This window comes from Triplophysa rosa, linkage group LG9, assembly GCF_024868665.1.
Source record: "Triplophysa rosa linkage group LG9, Trosa_1v2, whole genome shotgun sequence".
Lineage (NCBI taxonomy): Eukaryota > Metazoa > Chordata > Actinopteri > Cypriniformes > Nemacheilidae > Triplophysa > Triplophysa rosa.
Window position 1 is genome coordinate 25,618,685 of NC_079898.1, and position 16,580 is coordinate 25,635,264.

Genomic DNA, 16,580 nt, shown 5'->3' on the forward strand with positions numbered 1-16,580 from the left:
ATGGCTGTTCACAATTTAGCCCCTGGGTATTTGTCAAATTTGGTATCAGCATATACTCGCAGGAGATCTCTGAGGTTTGAAAATCAACACCTCCTGTATGTTTCTAGGACAAAATACAAACACAGGGGTGATAGAGCCTTTTCACAAGCAGGTCCAAAACTGTGGAATGACCTTCCTCTCATTATTAGATCTGTCAACTCATCGCCAGTCTTCAAAGCTATGTTAAAAACACATCTTTTAAAAACAAATGAGGAGCTGTTGTGATGCAGGTTTAGCTAATTTAAATTGTGCCCATGCTGTTATGTGTTTTGTTGGTGTCTATTTGTGAAACGTATCTGTCTGTGTATGAAATTTTATTGAGATGTCGTGAAGCACTTGGGCAACCTGGTGTTGTAATAAACTGTGCTATATAAATAAATAAAAACAAACAACAACAAATCAGCAACAAATGCAAATCACAGATATGAAGGAGTGTTATATTAATGCGTGCACGCGCAGAGAGAGAAGAAGAAAGGAGTGATTTTATGTTCACTGAATGTTAAGAATGTTTTCTGTCATCAGTGTTCAGTCTTCACTCCTCTTCTCTTCTGCACTGCTGTTGGTTTCATCTCCACACTATTTCAATAACACCTTCTCAAATCCAACAACTTTTACTCTAGGTGTGCCTTATGTGGCATTTTTGGTCAATTTTCTGTGGCATTTCAAAAAATCAAAATATATTCCAAAACACATAAAAAACAACAAAGAATTTACCCGGTAACACCAAACCCACCAGCAGAAGTAAAAAAGCCAGAGATTAAACTACAGTAAACCACTCCATAATGCGCACTTGTGTTTTGCAGAGAAGTGAAGACTAAAGTGTTTTATTAGAGTTGGTAAATGAACTTACCGTTGATGAAAGAGATGATAAAGAGTAAAGAGATTGTGTTCATGTTGTGTCTGAGGTCATAAAAATGACCAGTGAACTTATTTAAGTGTTTGATCTCAAACTAAACCTACACAAAGAGTAACAGATGAATTCATTTCTATGATGAGTTCCTACGCTGATGGACATGAAATGATATAGAAATAATGCCTTTGATTCCTTGTCCCAGCGCTGCGGTCAAATGACTTTAAATAGAAAGTGTGGATGATGACGTGGGGCAACACATGTCTGCACATTCAGGGCCGGTGGCCAGGAGGAGTGGGGGTGAAGCTTGGGAGATCAACAATTGAACATTTGTCTATATATTAGGTCTGTGCGTTAGCAAGTGCCTCTGTTAACCCTGATAAGTTTAGATAACTCAAACATTTGTGTTAAAAGTATTACCTCAAAACGTTTTATAAACTCAATTCTTTTGAGTAATGACCGCTAAACACATAAGATCAGTAAACTCAAATTAATTCATTTTCAATTAACTTTCCATTTTACATGTACTTGAGTTACACTTTGAAAAATGATCAATGTTGTTATGAAGGACCGCCAGCCAATTACAGCTGTAATATTACCAACGTCAAACCGTCTGTTTCCTCGCAAGCAAATGGTTGACTCGTCTGCACAATGGTAACCTCTTAAAATCCGTCATGTTACAAAACTCCTTAAATAACAGAACAGAACAGAATACTAAACATGTATAAGCCTCCTCTCATTGATATTAATACATAAAATAACACTTTTTGTTTTAATTTACTTTCATTATCCAGTCCACACAAAGCATGCTGGGAATCGCTCTGACGTCATTGGAAGATATAATTTTTTTTTTTGAGTTAAGTGACTTAGACTCTCTCTTCCTGCTAGGTCAGTGTTGTCAAGTGATGTTCTGGTGCCGGGCAGGGCATGAACCCAGCTTGTCTTGACACAGCTTTTACCCATAAGGACTTTAGCATTTCAGTGGAAGTGACTGCTGATGTGTCACCTCCTGCAAGCCTCCGACAACACTTTCAAACTTGATTAAACACGTGTTGTCTGGTAAGTAATTACTGCGTGAATGAATCCCAAACAACGATTTTAGACATTTGTGCCCGTGGTGCATCATTTGTGAGATTTGTATGACGTCCTCTCGCTAAAGGATGTGGTCGCTTTTACCAACTTGTTAGCAAGCGCCACTTTTAAGACACAAAAAAGCTTTAAAAAATCACAACCCGCTTATAACTGATGTGTGTTTTGTTAGCCACAGACCTTATTTCAGGTGATTTACCAAAAAAGAAAACCCATAGACTTTTGGGTGATGGAATAGGAAGTGCTTAAATGCTAACTCGCTCCCGGGGTTTGCAAACAAAAATACATCATCTCTGAAGTACTCTATTGCTGCGTTCCAGACGACTCGGACTTCAGATAAACATCCTACAAGTCAATTATGTGCATGTTTACCACATAATGTCATTATTAGTGACAGCATGCGGTCTTTAATTTGCTATGTTATCGTTATATGGTAGAATTTATATTTTGGGGTGAACTGTACCTTTAATGCAGATTGCACTGCAGCGCCCTCTTGTGCTTAAACATGAAAACACACTGAAAACCATCATGTTGTATCGTCTTTACATTTGTGTGTTAAATAATGAGAATTACAGAAAATATTCATCCACGTACAGGTTCTATGACTGTGTGTGAAAACTGAACCTTCTGCTTTCTGAAGAGATTTTCCACTGAAATCACAGAATATTATGAGCCAACATAAAGAAAGACATCTCACTTGACCTTTAACCTTTATTAATAATGAAAGTAAATTACAGTGTATATTTAGTAAAGTGGAATTCAAGACTAGCATTAGTTTATTAAGAAAACTAAATAATAAACAAAGTCAAATATAAATGCTGATGCATTTGTAAAGTTACTTAAAAATGATATTAATACAAAGTGAAAAGATGCATGAAAACTAGAAAACAATCAAGTGTTACTGTATCTTATCTTATACTAGATGCAAACATAAATCTTTTTCTAATAAGTGCAATAAAGCAGGTTAGTTAAGTGCTTTATAAAGTTTCTTTTTGCACTGAGAATTGCACTGAGTTTTACATTCAGATCACTTCAGAAGAGAGAAATAATTGTTCTTAAGCAAAATACTGGTGATTTTACTGTGCAGCAATACACAAAATATCTTGTGTTTCATGTGTTTAGTTAAGTACAGCGTTTTCTCACTTATTATTCAAGTGCAAATACATTGAAAAGCTCACAATACCAAAGTTACACAGGTGTTTCAGACACTAGTGTGACTTTATCATATTCTACAGTACAAAGTTAAGCAGCAACATCCGTGCAGCGTTTTCTCCCTTATCAAGTGCAAAAAGACGAGATAAGAACCTTATAAAGTTTTATATCTGTACTGAGAGTCTGAATTCACATTTACATTCAGATCTGATCAGTAGACAGATGAACAGAATATTTGATGAACAGACATACAGTAATATTATTTAATGCACCACCCGCTCTGCTCTCGGCCTACAAAACCACCACTGGTTCAGCACCCCCGTATCTTCACTCACTAGCCAGTAGAAAGACAGAATCCCCATCAAACACCGGCATTTTCTTATCTGTCACAGCAGCACATAGAAGAGAAAAACAAGACAGAGAGATTATAACTTAAGTGTACAGGTTAAGATTTCAACAACAATCTCTGCCTAAACAGCAACATATCGGCCCAGGCATGGAACGGATCTGAACGCAGTTTAATAAAATAAAACAGTGAAAGCAAAAATCACCAGTAAAACACAACTGAGAACAAGAAACATCAAAGCAAACAACGACTGACAACAGACAACTGAAACAGCAAGAACAACGAGAAAAACTACAAGGACTACAAAACACATGACACAAACAGGAAGTAACTGAAGGGGGGACAAGGACTGGATCATGACTTAAGGTACGTACAGACCGGACGATAATCGCACGCGCTTTTCGCCAGCGTTTTTCGAGACTTTTTCAGTGTTCATACCCAAACGATTTTCACTGGCGATGAGCCGAGTGAACGTGCAAAGTCACTCCTTGACAAAGATGGCGCTTAATGAAAAACAGAAACAGCCCCGTACACAAGGTGGCGCTGCGCAACTTTTTGCTTCTGACACTCGCTTGTTACACAGAAGAAGACTTGGCTTCCTCTTCGTCAATGTGTGCTCGGCAAGACCGTTTTGTGCTTGAGCGCCACCAAGTGGTGTTTTACTGTAACTTCAGCAGCTCCAGGCACGTGAACAGAAGCGCCAATCTCATTGGTCGTACAGTTTTTAACACGGCGCGTCAAACCAAAAAAACGAGCCCGAGGTGTTTAAAAAAATGACGCTTTCACACCTGGAGTTTTGCGCGTCGGTGTGCACACTCACAATGGCGCCCTTTCTTTAGTCACGAGGCGTTACACGTCGACGATAAACCCGCGCGATTACCGTCCCGGTGTGGACAGGCCATTAGGTTAGAGCGTTCTTGTAGTCTTGTGTCACAGGAGCATCTTTATCTTAAATAAGATTGATTTGATCCTGAAATCATATTCTCATATTTCATTAAACCACAAATACACGTCACGATGGCATCACGCTGTCAATCACTTTCTCCCACACTGAGTGAACCCTCAATCGTCTTTGATCTTATCCGTCAAAGCGGATAACTCGCAATACATTCAATTCAATTTTTGATTTATGTAGCACTTTTCAAAATTTTCATTGTTGCAAAGCAGCTTTACATACATCATAATAAGGCATTTAGAGAGAAAAAATGAAAGAGAATATAGGGCATTAAGAGACATGGTATTATCACAAGTTTTTCTCTATGTAAACTGATGTCAGTGGATTGACAGAAACTATAAATTATTCAATCGAAGTACATTTAATGTAGGTATATTCATATTTTAATTATTGTAATCATTCGGTTATCTCATCACTAGACTGGGTTTTACAGACAGGATCACAAATTGTTTGTATTAATATTAATTTAAAAGTGAATCTAGTGTTCTTTAGCATTGAATCCTGTCCACACATCAAACAGAACCAAACTGAACTGTGGCACTGGTATATCACACTATAAACTATGTCATATGAATAATGTCTTGTCTAGAAGTTAATCTTACCTTTGATCCGTCTTAGACAAGGAATGTTGTGGCGACATTGATACACAACAATAGTCATTAGCACCAGCAGGACAAGCACCAGCAGAGAGAGAGAGAGAGAGAGAGGGAGACGGTCGGGTGGAGAGACACCAGAAGATTGACCTGTAATGATAAATGAAAATACACTCAAGATATTAAAACATGGTCTGATTCACATTTAAACTGTTAGATCAGATCTAAACTTCATGTTTGTAAATGTACAGACAGTCTGGTGTTATCTGCTTTAGTCTTGATCACAATGTCAGAGTTTATTCAGAGATAACAACCAGCCGCCTTACGCTATCTTTTACACAAACGTGTCTGTTTTCACTGAGGAGAAAGTTCTGATAGAAACTGTGTTTAAATGAATGAATTCACACACAGCTGATGTTAATAAATGTTGATAAATGTTGATATATGACAACTGAGATACTCACTCCTGACATAAACACTGAAGGTCTTGTATAATGTCTGTTTGTTGTTATTGATCTTCAGTTTATAAAGTCCAGAATCTGATGATCTGACACCACTGATGGTGAGAGATCCGGTCCGATCATCCAGCTTCAGTCTGCCTCTGAATCCCTCACCATCATCATATATTGAGCTCTTATTGTCTTCTTTATCATGTTTAGCTATGAGAAGACCTTCATCTCCAAACCTCCACAGTATCAGATCATCTCTGTGTGTTTGGACATCAGTGTGTAGAGTCACAGATTCTCCCTCACTCACTGACACTGACTTCACATCACCTGTACCAGCACTGATAACATGTGGAGCATCTTCAAGACACAGAGTCACAGACAGAGATGACATGTATCACACTGAACGTATAATTCTGTCATCGTCAAACAACAATTAAAGAAATAAAAGTTGTCCTTTCCTGTTGTTTTGTGGTCTGGGGAGAGGAGAGGTCATTTCATCACAGAAAACTATTATTTGTGTGATTAACATTAAATCATAAATTCTGTTTCATTTTTAAAGTGAGAGTAAACAAGACATCTTTATTACATACATAAACACATTTATACTCACCAATGACAGTAACGCTGAAGTTCTTGTATGTTGTTCCATTGTTGTTGCTGATCTCTGCTTGATAGAGTCCAGTGTGGTTGACTCTCATGTTCTTGATGGTCAGATCTCCAGTCTGAACATACACCTGCAGTCTGTCTATGTAACTATCATTAATATTATTATAATAATAATTAACCTCAATGGTCTCATTATCAGCTATTGTAACTAGAGATCTTTGAGAGTCCTCTTCTTCAACTCTCCATATTATCTTTATAACTCTCTTCATATCAGTGAGATCAGTGTGTAGAGTAACAGAATGTCCCTCCATCACTGTCATCACTTCATCACCAAACACACCTGAACAACACAAACACACAACTGGAGTTCAGAGAAGAAACCTGTTATACTGATGGAAGTGATCAATGGTTTAAACATGACAGCTGCTTTAATTCTTGGATGAATGTTTACAGACATATAGGTTTGACTGCAGAGAACTTATGGAATGTAAGAGAAGAAATCACAGATATGAAGGAGTGTGATCTCTCTCAGAGAAGAAGAAGAAAGGAGAGATTTTATGTTCACTGAATGTTTTCTGTCATCAGTGTTCAATCTTCACTCCTCTTCTCTTCTGCACTGCTGTTGGTTTCATCTCCACACTATTTCAATAACACCTTCTCAAATCCAACAACTTTTACTGTAGGTGTGCCTTATGTGGCATTTTTTGGTCAATTTTCTGTGGCATTTCAAAAAATGAAAATATATTCCAAAAACACATCAAAAACAACAAAGAAATCGACCATTTGATAATTACTGTATATACCTTCACTAAATATACATATAACGCTGTGATAGGAGAATGGATCTTTTTGGTCATCTGCTGGTCAAAACATATTCTTTGGAAAACTGTAATTGCTAAAGTGTTTCTCTAACCCAGATCAATATGAAGAACAAACTTATATCATTAAAGGAATTTTAAAGGCACACTTTATTTTGTGGTAAATTGGTTAATAGTCCAAAAACACAGCATGAATGTTTAAAGGAAGAATATATATATATATATTTATGTAAAATATGAATATATGAATAAAGAGTCAGAAAAAACCTGACAGACTGATCTCAGATCACATTATAAATGTAACAAACCTGCTGAAAAAAACAATAGAAGTCCAATAGAAACCATCACAGAAAATCTAATGTTTACATTGAAATATCATCATAAACCAGTAGCTTTTTACATTAAAACCATTACAAAATTATAGTGCTTTGGGCTTCATTCCAATATGATTATGCTCCAGATAACACCCCACCCATAGAATCCATCACATACCAGCAGACGCCATTATAGTTTCCAGTAAAACCAGTACAATTCCCATTATAACCATTAAATCCATCAAATGTTCTGTTGTGTTTTAAGGAGCTGTTTTTTATACGAACTTACGATGTCGTCGCACACAAGAGCATATTTATTGAAATAAAAGTTCAATTGTGAAAACACCCGGTAACACCAAACCCACCAGCAGAAGTAAAAAAGCCAGAGATTAAACTCTGAAGACTAAAGTGTTATATTAGAGTTGGTAAATGAACTTACCGTTGATGAATAAAGAGATGATAAAGAGTAAAGAGATTGTGTTCATGTTGTGTTTGAGTTCATAAAAATGACCAGTGAACTTATTTAAGTGTTTGATCTCAAACTAAACCTACACAAAGAGTAACAGATGAATTAATTTCTATGATGAGTTCCTACGCTGATGGACATGAAATGATGCCTTTGATTCCTTGTCCCAGCGCTGCTGTCAAATGACTTTAAATAAGTGAATGACAATAGATGTACAGTGTGGGTGATGGGGAGGGGCAACACATTTCTGAACATTTATTTCATTTTTCCATTTTCCATGTACTTGAGTTTCACTTTGAACAATTATCAATGTTGTTATGAAGGAACATCAGCCAATAACAGCTGTAATATTACCATCGTGATGACTTCAGATCAAACGATTAAGTTCTGAAATGAGTCTGTTTTCATACTAAGCAAATGATCGACTCGTCTTAACCTCTTAAAATCCCTCATGTCACAAAACTCTTTAAATAACAGAACAGAACAGAATACTAAACATGTATAAGCCTCCTCCCATTGATATTAATACATAAAATAACACTTTTTTTCAAGATTTACTTCCATTATCAAGTCCACACAAAGCATGCTGGGAATCGCTCGGACGTCATTGGAAGATATAATTAAACATTTTGAGTTAAGTGAGTTCTTATTATTTTGTCACTGAAACTCAAAATATCAAAATCATTAAACACTCTTTTTCACAGTTTTGAGTACAGTTCACTCATTTTTAATGATCAGATTATACTGTTTGAGAATACACTGTAAATATCAGGATAGATGGGTCTTAGATCCCAAACTATGGGCCGCGCCCCTCAAGTGGGCAGCACAGGGGAATAAAATGACTCACTCAAGTCACTTGGCTGTTGTGGTGCATTACAGTTAAAACAATGAACGTGGGAAGTCTGAAACCCCGGGTTCATCCGTGCTGTAAACGCACTGGTGTCACATCCGTGATAGCACAATAAATGTCATTGATACTTTTTGGAATAAATTTGTCCAATGCACTAGCCAAGGGACTTGAAAGGTCAGGACTTGTGAAGCTTACAAACAGCATTTGTTTGATAAAACTCCACCAAACATACCCACATGTCATCTCTGAGAGCTCGAAGCTAAATAAAAATTATCGTTAGCGGTATCACCATCAATGTACTATCGAAAAATGTTTTGCAATAGTTACATACAGTATATGGATATTTTTGCACAGCCCTATATATATATACAGTATATAGGTTTGTAATGATGTACTGTGATGAGAAGGATTGTGTATGGAAGGGACGGGTGCCGTGGCTTCACCTCACTTCAAATATAAATACTTCTGTGTGGTTTTGACAAATATGAATCAATTATTATTCAGCATCATCTTATTTTAAATTGATGATTGAAGCAAGATAAAGACGAACCCTTTCAGATTATGATATAAACTACAGAAAGTAGAGATGGTTGAAGTCTGTAATGAATGTTTAGGCTCTCTCGTCCTGTGACTGTGAACAGAGACTTCTCATCGTCATGTTTAAAAACATCTTCTGTTAGCAGCACTCTTGTGCTTTAGTGTATGTGTGATTGTATTGTTTCAGGAAAGTGAGAAAGAGCGCTAACGTCATGTTTTCATTCAGTTCTATTATAGTCCTACATGCCTGTCATCATCTTTGATCATCTCTAGGACCATATGTCCTGTCTCATGACTCCAGAAGTGTTCTTGTTTAAGTGATTATCTATTGATAACCGATCACGTGAGCTTGATTTACTCAAGTAATGATGTAGTTCGTTGACTCTGTTAGCTTGAATACTGCTGTATTTTGGATGTAAGGCAGGTCGGCCTGTGGAACTCTGTGAGAATGATGAAGCTGATGATGAAACTGGGAAAACTACTAACAAAATCTTCCTCGCCTAATTTGCATTCTTGACTCTTGACTTCATTTATCATCCAGTTTGATGCACAACTAAACAGAAAGGATGACTTTCCCATCCCACCTCACCGTGCAGGAGACAGAGACAGCCTTGTTCAGATGTTCTGGTGCTGAGAACATTCCTCAATGTATGACTGTCTGGACTTGAACAGGGCATGAACCAGCTTGTCTTTTAAATAGAGACAGTTTGTTACCTATAAGGACTTCAACATTTCAGTGGAAGTGACTGCTGATATGTCGAGTTCACTTAAACTAATGCCAAGTTGTTTCCGGATCCCTAAGATTCTCAGCTGGTGTGTGTCTGTGCTCCACCTAATACATTCACATACACACATGTATACTGTATATATGAAGGAAATATTTACATGTATTTATTTATATTTACCAATGATTGAAATTATATACAAATGTTTATTAATTTTCATTATTTTAATTTTTCTTAAATTTATGCATGTATGTGTATGTGTTTGTAAATACAAAATTATTACGAAAAATACACAGACATATATTATGTAAACACAAACTTTTACTGTGGATGCGATTAATCATGATTAAATATTAAAGGCGGGGTAACCCATTTCTGAATGACACTTTAGAAAACTGAGACGAGCCGAGTACCAAAACTAACAGATGTTTGTGTTCATTCACTGAGGAGATTGTGTAGTGGTGCTCAAAGTACACACTTTATTTAACACAAATGTCACAATAGAGTACCTCAGAGATGACATATTTTTGTTGGCCAACCCGGAAGTAGCGCTGCGCTGGTTCCCTCGATCTAAAGCCTGTGCAGTTTTCTCATAGACTTTTGGAAGATCACACAAAATAAGCTCTGATTAACAAAGGTTTATGATGCTCACAGGTTTTGTCTATCACGATCATCTTTACAGATTAACACAATGGGGCGGTTTCCTACACAGGGATTAGTTTAAACCAGGACTAGGCCTTAGTTAAATTAGTATATTTAAGTCGATTTAAAAGAACATACCTTATAAAAAACATTACTGGTGTGCATCTAAGACAAAACAAACGCACTAAAATATTTTAAGATATGTCAGTGTGAGTTGTTTTCGATCAAGACACCTCTAACATTTGAGTTAGTCTGGGACTAGTTTTAAACCCTGTCTGGGAAACCACCCCATAATTTGATATTTTTGAAGCCTAAACACAATCGGCAGAAGTAAAAAGCTAACACGAGGCTATAAACAGATTCATCAACGTCACCACCTGCAAGCCTCCGACAACACTTTCAAACTTGATTAAACACGTGTTGTCTGGTAAGTAATTACTGCGTGAATGAATCCCAAACAACGATTTTAGACATTTGTGCCCGTGGTGCATCATTTGTGAGATTTGTATGACGTCCTCTCGCTAAAGGATGTGGTCGCTTTTAGCAACTTGTTAGCAAGCGCCACTTTTAAGACACAAAAGTGTTTAATAACAAACTTCAGTTCAGTTGATGTAAAATGGTTACAAAGTAATTGCATAAAATTGTAAATCCAAATGTATGTGATATGACCTGCGAGACAGGACGGTGAAGAGAGAAAGTTTAGAAGAAGAAGAGTCAGAGGAGAAGAGCCCAGACCAGAGCTTCTCTTACATTTCCTTTTCATCCTTTCCTTGACCATGTGACTAAACTTAACATGACACATTCAAACTGACCAATCAGAAGACCACCTTTAACCCACCTGTACTGGACCCCCAATACACAAACATGTCTAGAGTCTATAGGGGTTGATCTCAGCCCCCTGTGATCTTTAGAAGGGCAAATGGTGCCTTTGGGGAAGAAAGAGGGGGTTGTGATTTTTATTGTTAAAAATATTGTTAATATTCATAAGGGCTTTTATTGAGATATCAGCAGATCACGCAACGTGTGTGCTTTTCTGAAAATATAACTTTTTCTTGCTGTAGTTGAGATAACACAGAGCAAACAACACATTCTGTTTGAGAGATTGTGATGAATCAAAATTCTGTTTTATTGTTGCAGATCCGTCCACTGAATTATTCTCCTGCTGTTGTGGTTTTACTGATGCTGTGATCCGATTGGTCGTCTCTGCTCTTGTGGGCGTGGCTACGGTTGCTGTTCTGGTTTATGACCTCAGATCCACACAGAATCGGCGCCAGACCACGACTAACAAGGGGGCAAGTGGCTCCACGTGGGAGGGCACACAATCAGCATCATTAATACAAAAAAGTCAAAACTACCACATTTACCACATTTCAAGTGAACAAGAATAACACAAATTAAACAATATTAGCACACACAGTCACAACAAAAACAACAGGTTGACAATTCTAACCTATGCTGTGATATAATGCTCCTTCGCACCAAGGCTTGCTAAAAGTAATGAAACACACGTACCTTTTAAAAAAGCTGAAGGCGCCGCGTGCGAACATTAAACCTCCTTAAAACGGTGTCCTTCCATTCGGTTGTACATTTTCCTTTTCCAAAGCTGAACTAACTGAGCCTTCCGTTTGTGAAGCATTGAGCGTCTGTAACTAATTGCTAGCGGCTTCCCTCCACACGTATACATACATTAATACGCTGCGTAATGACGCATCGTCACAACAACCGGACTAGATTCATCTTCTTTACAAAGTAAACACATAGGCTAGGCTACCATTTACATTTCCACTTTGTTTAAAATTCTTTAAACGTTTAAAACTTTTTTATTATATATTTTCAGTATGTATTACATGAATTTAAAACTGTGTCAAGTGGGGGGGGCACAACAACCCTGTGGGGGGGCATGCCCCGCGAGTGCCCCCCTTGGCGCTGGCCATGGATCCAGATGAGATGAACAGAAGAGATCAGATAATCAGTGACATGACGGATGAATCTGTAATTCTGTTATCAGGATGAGAGCAGGAGATGAAGTCACAGCAGTTTACAGTCAGTCTTCATTGTGCTGAACATGAAAATAAATCATTCAAAACACAACCACACAAAACCTCTTCAGTTACAACAGTCATGACAAGAACGCTTTTGAACTGGCTGTTATATATTCTTTTCAATTTCAAGGTACTTTATTGGCATGATTGCGTGTTCTTACAATATTGCCAAAGCATTGAACACATAACAAAAGACATACATTAAGTACAAACATTACAGTAAAATATAGAATGAGGTGCTGAGTAAGGGATAAATATAGAATGAAATATAAAATAATGTATAAGTGAGTAAACAAATGAAATATGTCAAATAAAATATCTATATCAAATGTAGACTTCAGGCAGAAACATGAGAATAGAATAAGAGTAAACGGTGTAGATGTGCATTGATTGTAAGAGATGAAGGCAGTAGTTTGTGCAGCTGATAGATGAATGTGTGTCTCAACACCTAACAAACTCTGGCATGACCTTTGACTTTTTGTGAAAGTGTTTCTCTCTCACATCTTTAATTTGATCACAATGAAGGAGAAAGTGTGTCTCAGTCTCCACCTCACCAGTGTCACAGTGTGCACAGTTTGTCTGTGTCTGCCTCTCTCTACGGCCAGACTGTGATCACTGAGTCTGTATTTGCTCAGGTTTTGACTTTCTTTGATCATTTGGTTTATTCTGATTTGGTTCTGTTCGGTTGTGCCAATCGGACGTTTCAGAGGCAGCTGGCAGAAGGGACTGGCTTTAGGTCTCAGCTCTTGGGTTTTAAGTGCTTCATATTGAAGTGTGTTAGGAGGACTTGAGTTAAGGTGTGTCCAGAATTTGAGAGAAAATTTTTGGATGTGTATTATCAGAGAGTATCTGCCTAATTCAGCCCTGCATGCATTATTTGGTGTTCTTCTCTGAACTCTTCAAATGTTTTTACAGAATTCAGCATGCAGGGATTCTATGGGGTGTTTATCTCATTTGGAGTAATCTGTCAGACACTGTGGAGCCCAAACCTCACAGCCATATAGAGCTATAGGCATTATACACTAATGGATGAACGTGAGAGGAAACACAAACTTTAAACATCACAAACACTGCAACGCTCTTCTTCTGTGTCGGTTAGTGAAGGCGCGTCAGTGGCACTTCCGCCACCTGCTGGATTGAATGAGAAGCAAACACAAGAACGCACTAAGCATAATCTTAATCTTTAAAAAAAAACATGAATTATACGAAATCATTTTTCAGTAGTAATAACCAAAATAAAAATAATTTTATGCTTATCGCTTTGTTTAAAATGGTTTGCTATATGTTTAATGTAAATACAACAACACAGTAATTCAGTGCTTGAAACATGAGTGAACTAAATTCTCTTAAATTAACTTCAATAACTGTTTCCTTTGTGTTTCAGTGTGTTTGGTACTGAATCTGAAACTGTGTCAGAGACTGAAGGAGATTATGTGAGTCTTACTGAAACAGAGAAAAAATAAAATATAATAAAACACCAGTAAAGACACTTTTTTCTATTAAGTGCAATAGAGTAAGTTAGTTACAGTTAAGGGCTTTCTGAAGTTTTTTTATATCTTTGCCCTTGTAAACTAACGGTACTGTTATATGCTCTCCTGCCAAATGAATAAATGTCATGTAAATATCTGTTCTGAGAGTCTGAATTCACATTTACAATTTTACTGTTCAAAGAACAGGTTTTCTTAAGCAAAAAATTTAATAGCAAATAACAGAAAACAGCATTATAAAAACGTAATAATTTGAATACTGTAACAGCTCTCAGTTGTCCAGCATCACAGGTCTGCATTTACAATAAAACCGGTTTTACTGAGATCTCAGTTCAACTGTAAGTGGTTTAATTTGAACAGCAGGGGGCGCTCACGCTGCATTCTGTAATGATGTCAGTATAAAACACACTGGCCCTCACATGCGGACATTAACCCTTACAGGATGTTTCATCAAAAGACGAAAAACGTCCCATTGTCCTCTTTCAGGTTTTATTGTAGCTTCTGTTATATGTAGTGTGTGTATGATTGTGTTCTTCACTGAACCACCACAGACCAACACTTCCCTCTTCAGCTCATCTGTTCATTCAAGCAGATTCATAAAACCTTTCTGTTCTGTATTGTGGAAACTGCTGGAGAAAATGTTTGCAGTGATGTTGTTGTGCTCGTGCTCGTGGAGTCTGGGTGAGTCATGTGTGTTTTATAACTTCACTTCTTTCGGTTTCAGTAAAACTTGAAATGAGTGCATTGATTTTACACGTGATGGCATGATGTTCACTTGCTGTAACTGTACTTAGAGAATAAGAGATTTTAGTCTCATTTGTGTCATTTCAGCTGTAGCTGCGCTCACACACACAGAGTGAACTGACTTGACATGAATGATCTTTGATAGCTGTTGTTGTTTGTGTTTCAGGTGTGTTTGGTACTGAACCTGTGTCTGTGTCAGTGACTGAAGGAGATTCTGTGTCTCTGTCTGTGAGTCTGACTGAAGAACAGAGAGGAAACACAATCATGTGGAGCTTTGGACCTACAAGAGCTATGATAGCTGAAATGAATGTGAAGAAGAAAACTAAACAGTGTTATGATGAAGATGATAGAGCTGATGGGAGATTCAGAGACAGACTGCAGGTGGATATTCAGACTGTATCTCTCAACATCACACACATCAGAATCACAGACTCTGGACTTTATGTGATAACAGTCAGCAGCCAAAGGAGACCACTCAAGAGATTCAACATTACTGTCTACGGTCAGTACTGACTTTACTCTGTTACTTCACCTTTGAACTAAATTATCTAATTTTTCTGAATATTATGAAATGATGATCCTTTGATTTAACATTGTTATGACAGATTCACCTCTTTCCTCTAATGCTTTATTTCCAAAATATAAATCATTTTATAGTTATTAATAGTTAAAAATATCAAATACAGCAATCCTCAGTATTATTATTTCACATTTTCAGCTCGTCTTCCTGTTCCTGTCATCACCAGTTCTTCTTCATCTTCATCATCAGATTGTGTTGTGTTGTGTTCAGTAATGGATGTGTCACATGTGAGTGTCTCCTGGTACAAAGGAAAGAGTTTATTGTCCAGCATCAGTGTGTCTGATCTCAACATCAGACTCTCTCTACCTCTGGAGTGTCTGAATGATTCTTACACATGTGTCATCAACAATTCCATCACAAACCAGACTCAACATCTCACATCTGATGTCTGTCACAAGTGTTCAGGTACATCAGCTGTTTATTCACTGATCCACACAAATGAACTTTTTCATGACTTGCTGTAGTTGTGTCACAGATCATATACAGCAAGACATTCTGTTTGAGAGATTGTGATGAATCATAATTCAGTTTTATTGTTACAGCTCCTTCCGCAGGATTCTCCTGCTGTTGTGGTTTTACTGAAGCTGTGATCCGATTGGTCGTCTCTGCTCTGGTGGGCGTGGCTGCTGTTGCTGTTCTGGTTTATGACGTCAGATCCAGAAGAGATGAACAGAAGAAGAGATCAGACATTCAGTTAAATGATCAATGAATGAATCTGTAATTCTGTCATCAGGATGAGAGCAGGAGATGAAGTGACAGCAGTTTACAGTCAGTCTTCATTGTGCTGAACATGAACAATAATCATCCAAAACACAACCACACAAAACCTCTTCAGTTACATGCTTATCTGTTTATATCTGTATATCTCAAGTATATATTTGCTTCTGCTTTAATATTGTGGTTTGAATTTGCTTTTATATATCTGTCTTTATACATTTTCACTGTTCAAAGTCATTTCTGTATTAATTCAAACACAGTACTGCATTGCCTTTATTGTTTTTTTCTTTATTGTTGATTTGTAAACATGGATTATTTTATTAATAAATGCTATTTTGCAACCAAATATTAAAAAAAAACCTTTCACTAGATTATTGAACATTTGTTTAATTGATGAATTTATTAACAACAGCAGCACAGCATATATTTATAAAGCTCTAGGTGTGTTTTAGTGTTTTAGTTTACGATGGAGTTACAACAATGTTGAAAACACCGATTTACATCCCATAATACTCATGGCACTCGCTGTTTCATATCTATGGTCAGAGACATTTCATGAGCTGTTCTACTTACTCAATG

General features: G+C 37.1%; 2 protein-coding genes across 2 annotated transcripts; one reads left to right on the top strand and one right to left on the bottom strand.

Annotated features, from left to right (window-relative positions):
• Window positions 1–2,717: 2,717 nt before the first annotated feature.
• On the bottom strand, window positions 2,718–7,829 carry LOC130558801 (muscle M-line assembly protein unc-89-like). Its single transcript, XM_057341426.1, has 4 exons — window positions 7,651–7,829; window positions 6,084–6,419; window positions 5,034–5,830; window positions 2,718–3,513 (listed from the first exon to the last, which is right to left on the bottom strand). Exons 1-3 carry the CDS (start codon window positions 7,694–7,696, stop codon window positions 5,442–5,444), a joined length of 771 nt encoding a protein of 256 aa, XP_057197409.1. The 5' UTR covers window positions 7,697–7,829; the 3' UTR covers window positions 2,718–3,513; window positions 5,034–5,441.
• Window positions 7,830–14,610: 6,781 nt separating this feature from the next.
• Window positions 14,611–16,008, top strand: LOC130558757 (uncharacterized). The gene is made up of 4 exons (XM_057341358.1): window positions 14,611–14,641; window positions 14,850–15,206; window positions 15,423–15,689; window positions 15,827–16,008. Exons 1-4 carry the CDS (start codon window positions 14,611–14,613, stop codon window positions 15,991–15,993), a joined length of 822 nt encoding a protein of 273 aa, XP_057197341.1. The 3' UTR covers window positions 15,994–16,008.
• Window positions 16,009–16,580: the final 572 nt, after the last annotated feature.

Excerpts from the sequence above, each read along its gene's own strand:
- LOC130558801 (XM_057341426.1), bottom strand. The coding sequence starts at position 7,696 with ATGAACACAATCTCTTTACTCTTTATCATCTCTTTATTCATCAACG. Across the intron at positions 6,420-7,650 it reads CATCTCTTTATTCATCAACG|GTGTGTTTGGTGATGAAGTG; the intron begins GTAAGTTCATTT and ends TGTGTTGTTCAG. Across the intron at positions 5,831-6,083 it reads CTTCAGCGTTACTGTCATTG|ATGCTCCACATGTTATCAGT; the intron begins GTGAGTATAAAT and ends TGTGTCTTGAAG.
- LOC130558757 (XM_057341358.1), top strand. The coding sequence starts at position 14,611 with ATGTTGTTGTGCTCGTGCTCGTGGAGTCTGG. Across the intron at positions 14,642-14,849 it reads CTCGTGCTCGTGGAGTCTGG|CTGTTGTTGTTTGTGTTTCA; the intron begins GTGAGTCATGTG and ends GATCTTTGATAG. Across the intron at positions 15,690-15,826 it reads TGTCTGTCACAAGTGTTCAG|CTCCTTCCGCAGGATTCTCC; the intron begins GTACATCAGCTG and ends TTATTGTTACAG.